Source organism: Hippopotamus amphibius, chromosome 6 (assembly GCF_030028045.1).
Source record: "Hippopotamus amphibius kiboko isolate mHipAmp2 chromosome 6, mHipAmp2.hap2, whole genome shotgun sequence".
NCBI lineage: Eukaryota > Metazoa > Chordata > Mammalia > Artiodactyla > Hippopotamidae > Hippopotamus > Hippopotamus amphibius.
In genome coordinates this window covers 146,952,077-146,969,659 of record NC_080191.1, presented here as the reverse complement: position 1 = coordinate 146,969,659, position 17,583 = coordinate 146,952,077, and the positions used below count along the sequence as shown (strand labels likewise).

General features: G+C 36.1%; 1 protein-coding gene across 2 annotated transcripts in view; it reads right to left on the bottom strand.

The window, feature by feature from the left end:
• The window catches only part of PRKCI (protein kinase C iota), a 67,105-nt gene that overhangs the window by 37,852 nt on the left and 11,670 nt on the right, over positions 1-17,583 (bottom strand). Inside the window, exon 2 of one of the 2 annotated variants that reach the window (XM_057738651.1) lies at positions 16,074-16,195. The exons of the other annotated variant lie outside the window; for it this stretch is intronic. Within the exon in view, the coding sequence (XP_057594634.1) occupies positions 16,074-16,195 (122 nt within the window). The remainder of the gene's footprint in view (positions 1-16,073; positions 16,196-17,583) is intronic. 2 annotated transcript variants of the gene reach the window in all.

The following is a 17,583-nucleotide window of genomic DNA, read 5'->3' as shown; positions in this document are numbered from 1 at the left end:
AAGGAAAGAAAGGAAAGGAAAGGAAAGGAAAGGAAAGGAAGGAAGGAAGGAAGGAAGGAAGGAAGAAAGAAAAAGAAAGAAAGAAAAGGAAGGAAGGAAGAAAGAAAGAAAGGGTTAAAACAAACAAGAACTAAAAGCAGAGTCTCCAACAGATATTTGTACACTCATGTTCATAGCAGCACTATTCACAAAAGCGAAAAGGTAGAAGCAACCCAAGTGTCCAACAACAGATGAATGGATAAACAAAACGTGGTATATACAGTTGGCCTTCCATATCTATAGGTTCCGAATCTGTGGATTCAATCAACCTTGGATCAAAAATATTTGAAAACAAATTCCAGAAAGTTCCAAAAAAAAACAAAAGTTGAACTTGCCATGCACTGGTAACTATTTGCATAGCATTTACAATGTATTAGGTATTATAAGTAATCTATAGATGATTTAAAGGATATGGGAAAATGTGCATAGGTTACATGCAAACACTACACCATTTTATTTAAGGGGCTTGAGCATCAGCAGATTTTGGTATCCCTGGGAGGCCCTAGAACCAATTTCTTGCAGACACCAAGGGATGACTATACATACAAAAGAATTATTATTCAATCTTAAAAAGGAAGTTGTATATAAACAGCTCATATAACTCAATATCAAAAAAACCCAAACAAAAAATGGACAGAAGACCTAAACAGATGTTTCTCCAAAGAAGACATACTGATGGCCAACAGGCACATGAAAAGATGCTCAGCGTCGCTAATTATCAGAGGAGTGCAAATCAAAACTACAATGAGATATCACCTCACACCAGCTGAAACAGCCATCATCAAAAAGTCTACAAATAATAAATGCTGGAAAGGGTGTGGAGAAAGGGGAACCCTCCTACACTGTTGGTGGGAATGTAAATTGGTGCAACCACTATGGAAAACAGTTTGGAGGTTCCTCAAAAAACTAAAAATAGAGTCACCATATGATCCAGCAATTCCACTTCTGGGTATATATCTAGAAAAGATGAAAACTCTAATTCAAAAAGATATATGCACCCTAATGTTCACTACAGCACTATTCACAATAGCCAAGACATGGAAGCAACCTACATGTCCATCAACAGAGGAGTGGATAAGGAAGATGTGGTATATATATATATATATATATATATATATATATATATATATATATATAAATAATGGAATATCACTCAGCCATAAAAATGAATGAAATAATGCCATTTGCAGCAACATGGATGGACCTAGAGGTTATCATACTAAGCGAAGTAAGTCAGATAGAGAAAGACAAATATCCTATGATACCACTTACTTGTGGAATTTAAAAAAATGATACAAATGAACTTATTTACAAAACAGAGATAGACTCACAGACAGAAAACAATCTTATGGTTACCAAAGGGGAAAGGAGGGGTCAGGGAATAAGGAGTTTGGGATTAACAGATGCACACTATTATATATAAAATAGGAAAAAAAAAAAAAAAAAAAAAAAGGAAGCAAATTTTGATACGTTACAACATGAATGATCCTTGAAGACATGGTAAGCAAAATAAGCCAGTTACAAAGGACAAATATTGTATGATTCTACTTCAATAAAATACCTAGAGCAGTCAAATTCACAGAAACATAAAGTAGAATGGTAGTTGCCAGTTGCTGGGGGGAGGGGGGGATAAGGATTTACTGGGTAAAGAGTCACTTTACTGGGTAAAATTAATGGGTAAAGAGTTTCAGTTTGGGAAGATGAGAAAGTTCTGGAGATGGATGGTGGTGATGATTGCACAACAATGTGCATCTGGACTGGCTCTATCACTACAATACCTGAGAAAAAGCCACAAAGTGGTGCTGTGCCTGTGCTAGACTTCCACCTTATAGAGATCTGGCATCTTTTGCTTTTTGTGCTTTTGGGAGCCCTAAGTCATCATGTAAGAAGTTCAGCTACCTCTGAGAGTAGAAGCCCTGAGACTACACAGAGTGGGAAAAGAGAATCTACTATGCCAGCATCCCAGGTGAGCCTCCACATGACTCCAGACCCATCTGCCATCTGATTGCTACTGCATGAAACACCTCAAGTGAAACCAGCAGAGCCAGTCAACTTACAGAACTGTGAAAGACTATAAAATAAAACGGTGGATTTTTTAAAGCCACTAGGGTTTGAGGTGATTTCTTATGTAACAAACACCGTGTTGCCATCTTTCAAGTTGAATCTTGAAATGCTTTGACTCTTACAAGACCCAGGACAAATGCCACCTCTTCTGAAAGGCTTTACCTAAGGAGGTAATGTTTCACATTTAAGAAAAAAATGCTAAATATAAATCTACTAATTTTTAATAACAGCTTTATTGAGATACAATTCACACAGCATTCAATTTACCCATTTGAAGTGTACAATTCAGTGGCTGTTAGTCTATGCACAGAGCTGTGCAACTATCACCATCATCAGTTTTAGAACATTTTTATAACCCCCCTCAAAAAAAACCCCTTCCAATTAGCAGTCACTCCTCACTTCCCCACAATCTCTCCTTCCACTGTCAGACCTAGGCAACCACTATTTTCAGTCTCTCTAGATTTGCCTTTTCTGGACATTTCATATAAATGGAATCACACAATACATGATCTTTTATGTCTAGATTTTTTTTTCTTAGAACGTTTACAAGGTTCATCTAAGTTGTAGCACATATCAGTACTTTAGTCCTTTTTATTAGTGAATAATACAGTAAATATTCTTGAACTGAAATATGTGTGCTTGACTAATTTCTCATGATAATGTCCTAGAAACAGAACTGATTTCTTCAAAGTGTGCCCATTTAAAATTTTGACAATTATTTCAAAATTTGGAATGACAGTAACTCCAAAAAGGTTATGACATAATAGACTCAACCAATCACGTATCTTTCCTAACCTTTACAGTAATGATTAAATTTTAACTATTTTCTAATCTGATAGGTGAAAATTGATGTCTTATTTTTAAATCTTTGTTTAATTATTAGTGATCCTTGAGCTTTTCTGTAATTTATGAATTAGCTATTTGTACCTTTTAAAATAGATTCTTCATCTATTTCTTTTTGATATAATCATCTTAGATAGCAATCCTTTGTAAATGTTGCAAATATTTTCTCTCAGTTGTTACTACTCTTATATCTGTGATTATGACATTTTTCAATATAAAGAATTAGGAAAAGTCTTCCATCTTTACATGGCCTTTTTCAGAACTTTCCCATTTATTCTTGAGCATTTATTTTTCCGGATGAAATATTTTAAAAATGCTATTAGAAATCTTTGGGGGAATTGTGCTCTTTATAGATTGATCTGTATTGTAGGGTGTTTACTTTTTACATGCTCCTTCTCCCTAACCCATCATCCAGGTTTTGTTTATGGCACCCAATAGTTGTTTTTTTTTTTTACGTTTTCTTTATATAGTTTCTACACATTTCTTTAAAGTTTATTCCTAGATTTAAAAAAATTATGTTATTAATATGGATGAAATATTTTCTTTCAATATCTTTCTGATTGAGTATTATCTTTATAAAGGAAAGCTATTGGTTCTCTCATATACTAACTTCATATCTGTCTTCGTGTTGTTGATATCTTAAGCTAGTTGAAAAACAGGTCAATATGATTCAACCAGATTGCAGAGATATACCATTTTCAGATCAACACAGTACACCGATAATAACAAGTGCTGGTGAGGATGCAGAGAAACTGGAATCCTTGTACACTGTTAGTGGGAAAGTAAAATGGTGCTACTGCTCTGGAAAACAGTCTGGTAGTTCCTCAAAAAGTTGAGCATTGTTACCATATGCCCCACCAATTCCACTCCTAGACATATATCCAAGAGATATGAAAACATATGTCCACACAAAAAGTTGTAACCAAATGTTCACAGAAGCATTACTCATAATTGCCAAAAAGGGGACATAAGCCAAATGTCTATCAATTGATGAATGGATAAATAAAATATGATATCTATACAATGGACTATTAATCAGCCATTAAAAAAGGATTAAGTAGTGACACTTAATATATCATGTCTAGATTAGGCAAATCTATGGAAACAAGAAGTAGATTAGTGGTTACCTAGGTCTGAGGACACTGGGGGAAGGAGCTTGGAGAAAACAGAGAGTTACTGCTAATGAGCATGGGGTTTCTTTTCTGAGTGATGAAAACGTTGTAAAACTGACTGTGGTGATGGCTGTACAACTCTCTACACAAATACACTAAAAACCACTTAAGTGTACACTTTAAATGATAAATTATATCTCAATAAAGCTGTTTAAAAAATACTTACTGCAGCATTTTTATAAAAGTGAGTTCGATAACAAAGTAATATTCCAGTCCAAAAGCAAAGTCTGTTTTAGCTTGCTCAAAGAAATAAAGCAATTCTTCTTTACAGACTCACTTTCTCAGTTATGCAAATTTGTCCCAATTTGCCACACACAGGAAAGTGAAAGTCACATAATTACACTCCACTTTTTGACACAAATTTTAAAAAATAACTTTTGCTTGTACAGAAGTATATTTAAGTGCAGGCCAAAGTTTAAAAATAGAAAAACAACATAAAAAAGAATAATGAAAATTTCACATTTCAATGTGTGCAAATTATTCTTCCAGTTAGAAAAATAAGCCAGTTTAAAAAAAAAAAAAAGCCAGCTGACTAAATTAATTCCAAAGAATGAAACAGTCAAAGAATTCTAGAAACAGAATGAATCTGAAATATAATTAATGCTTCATTTCTAATTTCCCAGAGGAGGGAACAAAGTCCAGGCTGACAAATACATTTAAGCTCACTTCAGACTGTTTTCTAAACAATGAGAAATATTGTATCATTCTCTCTCTCTTCATAGATTATATACATATATAATCTCACATGAATGATACCAATGAATGCCTTATAAATATCTTGATTTTTAAAAAATTTAAACACTAAATCCAATTTTCTCTAGACTCACTAGCTGCTTTTGATCTCCTAATGGCCCATGTCTACAAATTTTTCAAAACACCTTGTAAGACTGAACCAAATTCAGCACCCAGCAAGTTATGACTTCCACAATTCAAGTGAATTCCACAGTTAGGATGATTTTACGGCAGTAGTATGAATTAAAAACAAACCCAAACCTTAACCACCTCACTTTTTGAGCAACCTTAGGTAAACCAGTTCTTTAAGATGGCCCCTGATTTCCTTATTTGCAGAAAAAAGAAGATGACCTGGAGCCTGCATGCTCTGGATCCCACGAGCCACAAGTAGAGAGAAGCCTGCACACTGCAGTGAAGAGCCTGTGTACCGCAACTAAGACCCGATGCAGCCAAAAAATAAATTAAAAAAAAAATTTCCCAGAAATAATAAGAGATGAGACAAAAATTGATTAAATGCTACCTGTAATGGGCTAGGAGTATCTCAACAAAACAACTTCAGGGACTTCCCTGGTGGTCCAGTGGGTAAGACTCAGCGCTCCCAATGCAGGGGGCCCGGGTTTGATCCCTGGTCGGGGAGCTAGATTCCACATGCGTGCGACAACTAAGAGTTCACATGCTGCAATTAAGGAGCCCGCCTGTTGCAACTTAGACTTGGCACAATCAAATAAATAAATAAATAAATAAAATATTTTTTAAAAATTACACGAAAAACATTAAAATTTAAAAAAACCCACAAAACAGCACAAAGGAAACATTCAAAATACATATAAAATGAACAACTAAATTAAGAAAAGATCATTGAAAAGATTACAAGTCTCTATGAAAAATAAACACAATTCTGCATCAGGATGATAGGATTATGGATGCAATTTTTGAAGTTTTCTTTACAACTTTAAAAACTGACTTAATATTAAATTTTTAACTGGCATATACAAGATATCAAAGATCTAGAAAAGCCTTTAAGGAGTCGTGTGTGTTGGAGAAAAATGTTACATTCTCAATTCGTATCAGCCTAATTAGATGGATACACGCTCCTAGAGCAAAGGAAAAAAAATCTGCCAGACATTACAGGCTGTATATAATCGAGATAAATGTCATATAAAATAAATTATGTTCTTAGGAAAAGCCTGAGTCAGGCCTTTGAAAAGGAGCATCAAAAATCTCCCAAATGATGACCTAGAGGGTGTGGAATGAGGGGGTGGGAGGGAGGCTTAGGAGGGAGGGAATATATGTATAAACACAGCTGATTTGCTTTGTTATACAGCAGAAACTGGCACAACATTGTAAAGTTATTATACTCGAATAAAGATTGAAAGGAAAAAAAAAAAAAGACATTGTTTGAAGCAAGTTAAAACAAAAAATAAAAACAAAAACAAAAAATCTCCCAAAGAGGTGTTCTGTAGGGTTCTCTCCCAGGCTCCAGATCCCACCACTCTTGTATGACTTCCGCAAAATTACTTCTTTGAGCTTTAATTTTCTCTTATGTTAAAACAAAGGCTATTACCTATATTGCAAGGACAATGGGAAAACTAAAGATCATATATTTAAAGTGACTCATACTATGCTTGGTTCATTATAGGTGTGGCTTTTATTATTGTACTTTGATTAAAAGACATGAGTGGAATTAACCATCGTTAAAGGTATCATAATAACCATATTTTAAATAATCAGTTTTTCCCCTTTGCTAGACACTGTCTTTTTGCCAGGCCAGTATGTGCTTGCTGTTGGCTGAAACCTAAGCCAGGTCAAGTACCTGCTTTCAGTATGTACCTAGAGATTGATGCTTTTGAATAACCACAAGGAAGTGTGAAAGTAAGAGTTAATCACTGACGTTGCGTATACTCAAATCTATTTTGTTTCTACTGGACTGAATGTCTTTGGTTCAGGTATTACCTTTTCAGGCCAACTGTTTTAATGCCTGATAAAGCAGGACACATAACTCAGAACTAAAACATTCCATGCAGAGTCATCATGAAACAAAGACGAGACAGAAAGCTGTTTCAAAGCCCACTCAGTTACTAAAGTCCAAATTCACATCCTAAAAAAGGCATACACCCAGAGTGAGATCTGCTCAGTTCAATGAATTTAAAGGTAATGAAATCTGTATATTAACCAGCAGGCCTGCTCTTTTTTCAATGCATCTACATTTTCTTTCCACCTATAAAAACAAAGAAATTTGAATGGTGGGCCTAAAAGTGTTTGGTAAATATGCAAGATCCAATTACTTATGAGATAACTTCACAAGGTGCTGAACATGACACACATATATAACTCTAGTTATATTAGGTATTTTAGCAAAGTTGGCAACCTTTAATATTTGCCTGACATAGCACCACCACACTCCTCTTCCTGATCTTTGAGGCTGCCATAGATTTACAGATTCACTCTCTGTTCCCACCAAGATGTTCCTACTGCCACCCTGCCTCTGAATACTGGGTTCAAGACACTGTATGCCACTTCTGAAAGTCACAGCACTCCTTAAAGAGTTGCATTGCTTAAAATGTAGATTTGCAAACATTTTCCAAGAGTGCTATGGTGTTAAGGTGGTCATCCTTTTAATATCAGGCCCCATCACAGATAGTAAGAGATTTCCGGCTTCTTGCTTCCTTTTACTGGGAGGTGGCAATCAGTGGTTACAGAAGCGTATGCTATCCTATCAGGCTGCCCATCCTCAACTTCCACTTCTGGAGAAGATAAACTAACAAGAACTGGATTTAACCCTTCACCTAAAACAACAGAAAAACTAAACAAAATAAATGGAAAAAAAAAAAAGGTTCAAGATATTGGAAATCAAGCAATGAAGGATCAACTCTTTCCAAGTAACTTAAATGCCTCCCAGAACAAAGCTCAAAAATATTTATACAAATACAAATATATTCAATATCCAATAAGGCAAAAGTCACAATGTCCAGAATCCAATAAACTAGAAACAGGCATGTGAAGAAGCAGGAAAATATGACCCATAACAGCAGAAAAATCAATCACTTGAAACTGACCCCTAAACTGACACCAATAAAAGAACTTGCAGACATAGACATTAAAAGTTATTATAATTATATCCAAGATGTTCAGAAGCTATGGGTATTGAGTATGTTAAGTAAACAGAAGATATTTTAAAAGACCCAAATTTAATGTCTGGAAGTAATGCTACGTCTGAAATGAAAAATGCTCTAGAGGGAATTAATAGCAGATTAGACATTGCAGAAGAAAAGATTAGTGAACTTGAAAACATAGCAATAAAACTATACTAAATGAAATACAGAGGAAAAGACATTTGTGAGCTTTATGACAAGTTCAAGAAGCCTAATATGCATGTAACTGGAGTCCCTGAAAGAGGAATCTGGTGACAAAAAAAATATTTGAATAGACAATGGCCAAAATTTTTCCAAATTTGATGAAAACTATAAACTCATGGATCCAAGTATGTAAACAAATCTCAAGACAAGAAACACATTACATACAGAGAAACAAAGGTAAAGATGACAACAGATTCTGCATCAGAAAAAGGCAAGCAGTACAAGATATATACTGAATGAAAAAAAAAATCAACCTGTAATTATTTACCCAGCAAAATTATCTTTCAAAAACAAAGATGACCTGGGGAATTCCCTCGTGGTCCAGGGATTAGGACTCCACACTCACTGCCCTGGGCTGGAGTTAAATCCCTGGTTGGGGAACTAAGATCCCACAAGCCACGAGGTACAGCCAAAACAAAAACAAAAATCAAACCAAAACAGAAAACCAAAAACCAACAAAGGTGACATAGAGGCAAATTCACAGACAAATTCATAGAGACAGAAAGGCAAATTCACAGAGAAAGTATAAGAGAGGTTACTGGGGGAATGGAGCTGGAGGAGCTAGAGGAGTTGGAGGAGGGGAGTTATTGTTTGATGGGTCTGGAGCCAGAACAAAAAAAAAAAGAAAGTACACATTGTATGATTCCATTCCTATAAAACTCTAGAAAATGAAAACTAATCCATAGGGACAGAAAGCAGATCACTAGTTGCCTGGAATGGGGAAGCAGGAGGTAAGGAATTGCAAAGCACACAGAGCATTTGAGGGTAACAGATATGTTCTCTACCTTGCTTGTAGTGATAGTTTCCTGGGTGTCAAACTTCATTAAATAGTACACTTATAATATGTACAGTTTAATATGTGTTAATTATACCTCAAAAAAGCCATTTTTAAAGGTGAAATAAAGATATGGAAAACCAGAATTCAGTACCAACAAACCTTCACTACAGAAATGTTAAAAGGAAGTTCTCCAAGCAGAAGGAAAATACCAGTTACAAAACAAGATCTGCTCAGAGGAACTCGGATTTTTTTTCTTATTGATGTTGATTTTCATTTTTGAATTTTCAGGTTTGGAGCTATAATACTGCTATCTAAATAACTGAAGTTACACTGAATATACATTCAGTCAAAAGCTTTCCCCCACTGTTTTTTCTGACATGATTACCAGTATCAGTACACAGCATTGGGGATAAAGAAAAAGTGAGAAGAACCATTTACTATCTTAGTTCTTAACATATCAGCTAAAATTACACCATACTAAAGATGTTTGGAAAATATCACATAAGAGAAATACGTTTCTTGCCATCCTAAGTATAGTTTTCTTCCATCTTGGCACTCTATTTTCCCCCCATGATCAAATCAGATTTTATAATGCAAGTCAGGAAGAAGCTTAACCTCCTAGAATCCAGAAACACTCCATACTCTTTATGTCAAAAAAAATTTATACTGATTTTAAATTTCCATGAATTTCACCTATTAAAGCCAACAGGACATGAATTAAAAAACTATATTCAAATAATACCCTATTCCACTCTGCAAATCACCTACATTTTCAACTGTTTCCCTCACATAGTCTTTTACAGGGTGTTAAAAAAAAAAAAGGAATTCACAGGGATGCTATTGGTAAAAGTATAACAAGGGGTACAGTATTTCTGGAGGTCAATTTGGTACCACCTATCATCAAGGACACATTCCATTTCAGGGAATTTACAAATAATAGAGTACAAGTGTCCCTAAAATACATGCACAAAGATATTCCCTGCACCAATATTTTGACAGTTAAACTGCAAATAATCCAAATATCCATCATAAGGGGATTAGTTGGACTTCCTGGTGGCGCAGTGGTTAAGAATCTGCCTGCCAGTGCTGGGGACATGGGTTCGATCCCTTGTCTGGGAAGATCCCACATGCCCATGGAGCAACTAAGCCAGTGTACCACAACTACTGAGCCCATGTGCTGCAACCACTGAAGCCCGCGTGCCTAGAGCCCGTGCTCCACAACAAGAGAAGCCACCGCAGTGAGAAGCCCGTACACTACAATGAAGAGTAGCCCCCACTCACCACGACTAGAGAAAGCCAGCGCGCAGCAACAAAGACCCAACGCGGCCAAAATAAATAAATAGTTTAATTAAAAAAAAAATTCCTAAAAAAAAGGGATTAGTTAAATAAGTTATGGTACAACATCACTGTATAATACTACACAGCCTTTAAGAGGAATGAGATAAATCTACACGCACTGATATGGGGATCTCCCTGGTAGTCCAATGGTTAGGACTCCTTGCTCTCTAGGTGAAGGGCCCAGGTTCAATCCCTGGCTGGGGAACTAAGATCCCACAGGCTGTGCAGTGTGGCCAAAAAAAAAAAAAAAAAAAAAAAAAGCCCTGATATGGAAATGTATCTACAACGTGTTAAGTGAAAAAGCAGGTTAAATAACAGCTTGTATATTAGTTTATCTGTAAGATAGAAAAAAATTGTTACCCTATCCCTTCTAGTTGTATATTCACAGAAAAAGATACCATTAAATTTGTTCAAAGCAGCTATTTCTGAGAGTCTGAGGAACCCCAGAGATATTTTTTCCTTCAAAAAAACCAATATTTTTGTTTAAAATTATGCATTATTCTCAATAAAACTTTAACAAGAAACAAAATACCCAAAGGCTAGTGACAAAAGTTACTAGTTTCTAGTAAAAGAGAAGTGACACAGTTAAATTTAAACCAGGTATTCAGATTCTGAATAAATTAGAATTTATAGAATTAGAAACTTAGAAAATACTCAATATTAGTTGTAATGTTTTTAAAGGACATCCTTAAGGAAAAATAGTAACACTTACATAAGGAACTAAAAAGTCACATTTAACATGCCCTGCCCCACACTCTCACTGCATATGAGAACCAGGATGTGATTGTTACAAAACAGTCATTCTAAAATGTTTAGTTAGATTAACCAAACCAGTTTTTCCACATGCACATCAAAACAAATCAGTAAAACCGGTTTTGAACACAAAGAAAAAGAGCGGTTGTCATAAATCTGCATAAAGAAATGGAGTAAGCGTATGATCTTTATTTGCTGATATAAAATCCCGCAATTAAATTTTTAGCTTCTAGAACAACGTTTCTCATAAACCAGAGAAATCAAATTATAGTCCTGTCTTTCACTGATTCTAGAGAAAATTTCTTCTCCATAGAAGAATGCCCCAATGCCCACATGGCTAAAAATAAAGGTGAAAAATTACAATTGAAAAATAATTGCAAAGAACTTAAAAATAATTACTACTGGCTCTGTAGGCCTAAAATTAAGAAAAGACTGGTATCAGAATTAACCAGCATAAGAAGGATCACATGGGAATCAATAGACCTTAATGAAAAGTTTAACCTTTACTTGAATGAGGCAAAGGCTACAGTTTTATAGTTCTCCCAGGAAAATTAGGACACAAGAGCGATTTAGAGAGACAGAACTATGAGTTACATTATAAAAGGATAATACTGTTTCATCAGATAATTAATTTAATTTACTATGTGAATCTGTTAATTAAAATACACTGTTACGTTAAGAAAAAACAGAATGAACTGCAACTCCCAATGCTTTAATCTCTAATAACTGACATAAAACTAATTGTGGAAAGGCTTGCTATCACCCTTTGCACAATTCACAAATTTTTTGAGCATGCTATTACTGGGTACTGCTCTAGGCACTGGAAAAGACAGGATCTCTGCTTTCATGGAGCTTACATTCACCATACAAATAAGATACAAAGTGAATGGGGTTAAGAGCCTTTTTAGAGGACATGACATTTGAATTAAGACCTGAATGACAAGAAAGAGGCAGCCACAAAGACAGTCTGGGAACAGAACTTTCCAGGCAAAGACAATACAAAGCATAAAGGTACTATAAAAACTTTAAATAGATTGTCTCTAAACCAACTTCTTTCAATAAAACACATTATCTAGGGAATTCCCTGGTGGTCTGGTGGTTAGGACTCTGTGATTTCACTGCTGAGAGCCCAGGTTCAACCCTTGGTCATGGAATTAAGATCCCACAAGCCATGCAGCACAGCCAAAATAAATAAATAAAATAAATAAACTTCTTTAAAAAAAAAAGCATTATCTACTGATTCCTATGTGCACTACAGTTTGAAAACCACTGAATGAAAAAACCCTAAGTGGCAGATAAATGACATGAAATGATCAGGACAGGATTAAAATGAGAACACTGGCTCGGGTAAGAATCAGTGTATTGTTACTAGCTATATTCTTTTCCTTTCTTCTTCTTATTATTTTTTTTGCCTCACCATGCAGCTTGCAGGATCCCAGTTGCCCTACCAGGGACTGCACCTGGGCCACAGCAGTCGCCAAGTCCTAACCACTAGACCGCCAGGGAACTCTCTATGCTAACCATATTCTATGCACAGTGCTAAATTATAGTCTCATCTTCTCACTGAAGACATACTGTGAAATATCCACACCATTTATAATTAACAACATTTAAACAAACCTTTAGATAGAGAAGGTCAAAAAGTAGTTGAATAGATGAGAAAACTCAGTCTTACTCTTAAATAATACAAAATTTAAACTACAAAGCTAGCATTTCACTTATTAGATTTTCAAAAAATGTTAATGACATAATATCTGAGGCTGGTGAAGGCAAGAGTGAAGGGATGCTCTCATTCAGCGTAGCTGTGCCATAAATTGGTTTAACTTTCCTAGAGAGCAAACTGTCACTAGCTACCAAAATCTACAATCTGCATATTCAGCACATTTGCTACAGAGTCCCATACAACAGCACAAAATTACATATAAAAATGTTCATTATATATTACTTATAGTAGGCAAAAACTGGAAACAGTCCAAATGTCCATCAATAAAAGATTAAATAAATCATGAAATATCTACAATATGGAATACTATGCAGTGTTTTAAAAAAAAAGGTAATGATGCAAACTGATGCACACTGAAATGAAAAACGTCCAATACATAATATAAAGTACTGCTTAATGGTTTGTATACATTTCTTTTTGTGTGATGTATAGAAACAAGAATATTTGTATATGCATAGACTATATCTAGAAGGATATATACTAAGCTGTGGTTTCCTCCCTTAGGGCTAGGATTGGTGAGACAGGAGAGAAGATAAAAGGGCAAACAAAAGACTTCTTTTTAAATTACATGACCATCTCTACTACTTTTTTCCCCCCAAACAGTAAATAAGGATTACTTTACAGAAACTTTTAAAAATGTCCTTAAAAAAATGAGAATGGGCTTCAGTTTACCCATAGCTTGAAGCTGGAATATCTCTGCAGAGCTCTTCATACCAGGAACACAGAAATGGCCAGCCCATAATACTGAGCTAAATATTAAAATGGCATTTCTTAAAATGAAATTCCATCAGTATTACAATTAATGGAAAACAATTATACAAAACTAGTATATTTAGGCATCTTTCAACTACACTTCAATGACATTCCATCATGTAAAATAGTCTAATGTGGTTTGCAAAAAGCCTTCTGGGATCTAGTCCTATGCTTCTCAAACTTTAACATTCATGCAGCTCACCAGTAGATCCTGTTAAAATGTAGATTCTGATTCAGTAGTCTGTGATAGGGCTGGAGAGCCCCCTTTTCTCTTAAGTACCACAGACTATATTTTGAGTAGCAAGGATCTAGGTGAAGTTCCTTACCAATCCCCATCCTTAACTTTTAAAATTAATTAGCTAATTAAAAAAATAATTTGGAAAACAATTTTATTTTAAGCATCTGTCCCTCAAAAGTCATTTTTTTAAACAGTGAATTAACATCAAATGTTAATTAACGTCAAATCTCAATTTTTAACAAGGCCTTTTGGGGCAGCAATAATAGCCCTTATGAATAATCAGCAGCTGATCTGAATAGTAATTGAGTAATATTTTAATTATTTTGGGGTAAAAGTTATCTTTTAAAAAGGAGCATTAGCATAACTAGGCCCCCATGACTTCTGGTTAACAGGTTAAATACAAAAACCCTCCACCCACCTGCAAAGTTTCCACCACAACCCACAAAGTTGCCAGATCGACCTCCATGACCTCTTTGTAACCCGCAGACTACATTTCTTGTTTAGAAAGGACCCTTTTCACTTCACAATTATGCCCGTTAATAGTGTGGTACTTCTGAACAACAATTTTATTAACTGTATCATGATTGTTAAAAGTTACAAAAGTAAATCCTCTCTTTTCTCCACTCTGCCTGTCTTCCATAACTCCTATGCTTTCAATCTTGCCATACTTTTCAAAGTAGTCTCTCAAATTCTTCTGTATCAACTTTACCACCAACAAACAATTTTCTTCACTTTCAGAAGGGCAGCAGGCTTTACAGAATCCTCTCCAGAAAGAGCTCTCTTTGGTTCCACCAAATGCCCATCAACCTTGCATGGTCCTGCACTCACTGCTGCATTCACCTCTTCAGTGCTCAAGTAAGTCACAAGACTAAGGTCCTGGAACATTTTCTTTGGGGGTCTCTCATCACTGCACAATCTGTCAGTGTGCCCCATTTCTCAAAACGTCCTCTTAAACTATCATCTGCAGTTTCAAAGTCCAGACCACCAATAAACAGTTTTCTCAACTGTGCTGGTTCCTTTGGATCACGGCCCTCCTCCTTACGGCGGCAGCAGGCTGGGAGTGACCTGGTGGCTGTTTTACCTCCATTCTGAGACAGACTCACCTCTTTCAACTCAAGTTCAATAATGGAACGGAGAGGAGGAGGCCTCCCCATACTTTCTTTCTTTCTTTTTTTTTTAAACTTTTGGCTGCACTGGGTCTTCATTGCTGCACACAGGCTTTCTCTAGTTGTGGCAAGCGGGGCTACTCTTCATGCGGTGCTCGGCTTCTCAGTGTGGTAGCTTCTCTTCTCATGGAGCACAGGCTCTAGGCATGCAGGCTTCAGCAGCTGCGGCATGCGGGCTCAGCAGTTGTGGTACAAGGGCCCCAGGGTGCACAGGCTTCAGTAGTTGTGGCACGCAGGCTCAGTAGTTGTGACACACAGGGCTTAGTTGCTCTGGGGCATGTGAGATCTCCCTGTACCAGGATCGAACCCGTGTCCCTGCACTGGCAGGCAGATTGTTAACCACTGCGCCACCAGGGAAGTCCCCATACTTTCAATTTAGTAAAACTACTGCTCTTCCCCACACACCATGTTCTTCATACCTCCGTGCCTTTTTATATCTTATTCTTTCTTCTATGTCTTGTTCTTTCTTTTTGGTTCTCCCTTCACTTGCTCCACTTCAAAAACTTTTGCTCTGTTATAGGTTCAAACTGCAGATATTTCAGGCATATATGGATGCTGTTTCTTTTGTATTCTGAGGCCCCTATGCATTTAGGTTCAACTATCACATTTGTTTTTAGCATGTTCATCTCCCTGTGGAGTTTGAGGATAGAAAGTATCTATCCTCAGCACACAGATATTCAATAAATGTTTTCTGAATCAAGTTTCTGCCACCATCTTTGAAGTGGTTGTCATGATCACTTCTACACTTTTTTAAAAAATATTTTTCTTTAAAGAATTTTTTCTTTAAAGTATTGTCAAATTATTGAAAGTAATCTCTTAAAATATAAGGCAACACATTCAAAAGTAATCTAAAATGTAACTATTTAATGAGATGTTTACCTTATTGCTGGAAAAAAAGTCACATTAATTTCACTATATTTATAGATAAAAAGGGCAAAACAAAGTTGTACTCTTTGGTAGTCTTTTAAACACTTGAAGGAAAATAAGAATGGCATCAACTTTCTAATATACCCTTCCCTCCTTGAATTAATTAGGATTTTTATTAATTTTAAAAACAAATGCCAGAACGGTATCGCAAATCAAATGCTCACACAGGCAGCCCTCTTTTTACCACTCACCTTCCTCATCTATCCACTTCATGGTGAAAAGCTGTTCGTTGTCAAAAGAACACATGTCTCGAACCTCATTACAAAGGCCCTCAAAGGAGATAGAAGGTTCAAAATGTGTTATCATGATATCCCTGAAAAAGAAAAGGAGCTTTAAGTTAGACAATGACTAAGACTAATAATGCTCCACATGTTACTGAATGCCTGACAATTTGACACTTTAGCTGTTTTGTGTGTGCTTCAACATGTGTTGCTTTCAGTTAACTCTGTAAAAAATAAAATACCAATGTTGGATAATGCTTAAAAATAAACCTAGTGGTTTTGTGAGAAACCTTACTTCAATCTCCCTTCCTCATTCAGGAAGCCCACCCTAATTGCTCTAACAGACAGCAGCCCCACTTTTGCTGTAATGTTAGTTATCAGAAGCGCACTCTTCTGTGAGGCACTCCAGCTCTATTATTGATTGGCTTCTGTATTACGCTTAACTGAAATCTCTTCTAATCTCTAGTCCCAGATCTCTACCCCACCCCCAAAAAAGTCTACCTTCATCCAAGAGATGGCCCTTCAAAAATCTGACAAAGATCTGTCATGTCCTCTTCCTCAGCCCTGACTTTCACAGATTAACCACCCAGATTAACAACCCATTTGCCAAAACTGGTTTTAAAATACGATTCATAGTTTAAGGTAGACACCCCAAAAAAATGAAGGAATAGACATAAGTGTATGTTTATTTTTATATTACTGTTAGATAATTCATAGTACTTATCCACCTATTCACTACAAGACTTAAAAATGCAACAAAATGTTTTAGAACAGAAGCCTGGGTTTTCCTCCAAGAAGCCATGAGAAAGCCCCCTGTGACCTAATCTTCAGGTAGCAGCTAGCCACAGTCATCCTTTCAAAGGTAAGTCAAATAGACTGAATGACTCTAATTTAACATATAGTGACCTCCGTGTGCCAGACTGTCATAAGGGTTTTACAAAATTAATGTAGTTCATGTCTCTCCTTTCTTTTAAAATCTCCAAATGCCTTTCCCCAAAATAAAGGGAAATCCAAAGTCCCTAGCAGGGTCTACAAGGCCCTGTATGAACTGGCCCTAGCTGCCCCTCTGACCTACCTCTTCCACCACTGCACAGGTACACCAGTGTTTATAGTCTGCTGTCCACCCCAGCTAGAACGTAAGCTTGATTAAAGAAGTTCATTATATTTGCTCATTATATTCCTAGTGACCAACGCAGTGTCTAGCACAGAATGGGTATTCAATACATATTTGTTGAAGAAGGGAAGGAAATGACACTGTGTTACAGACTGTGCAAGCAGACACTGGGTAGTTGGAACATAGAGCACAGAGTAAGAAGGAAGGTATTAAAAATTTTAGACATCTGCAAAAAAGTTAAAACTGCAGTCTTTAGGGGCTTTACAGAAGGTAAGCATAGAACCACACATAGAAACTGAATGGCCTTTTCTTGATAATCATTCTCTTTCTAAATATCTCATGGTTCTCTGCCCCTGCCTTTTTAGA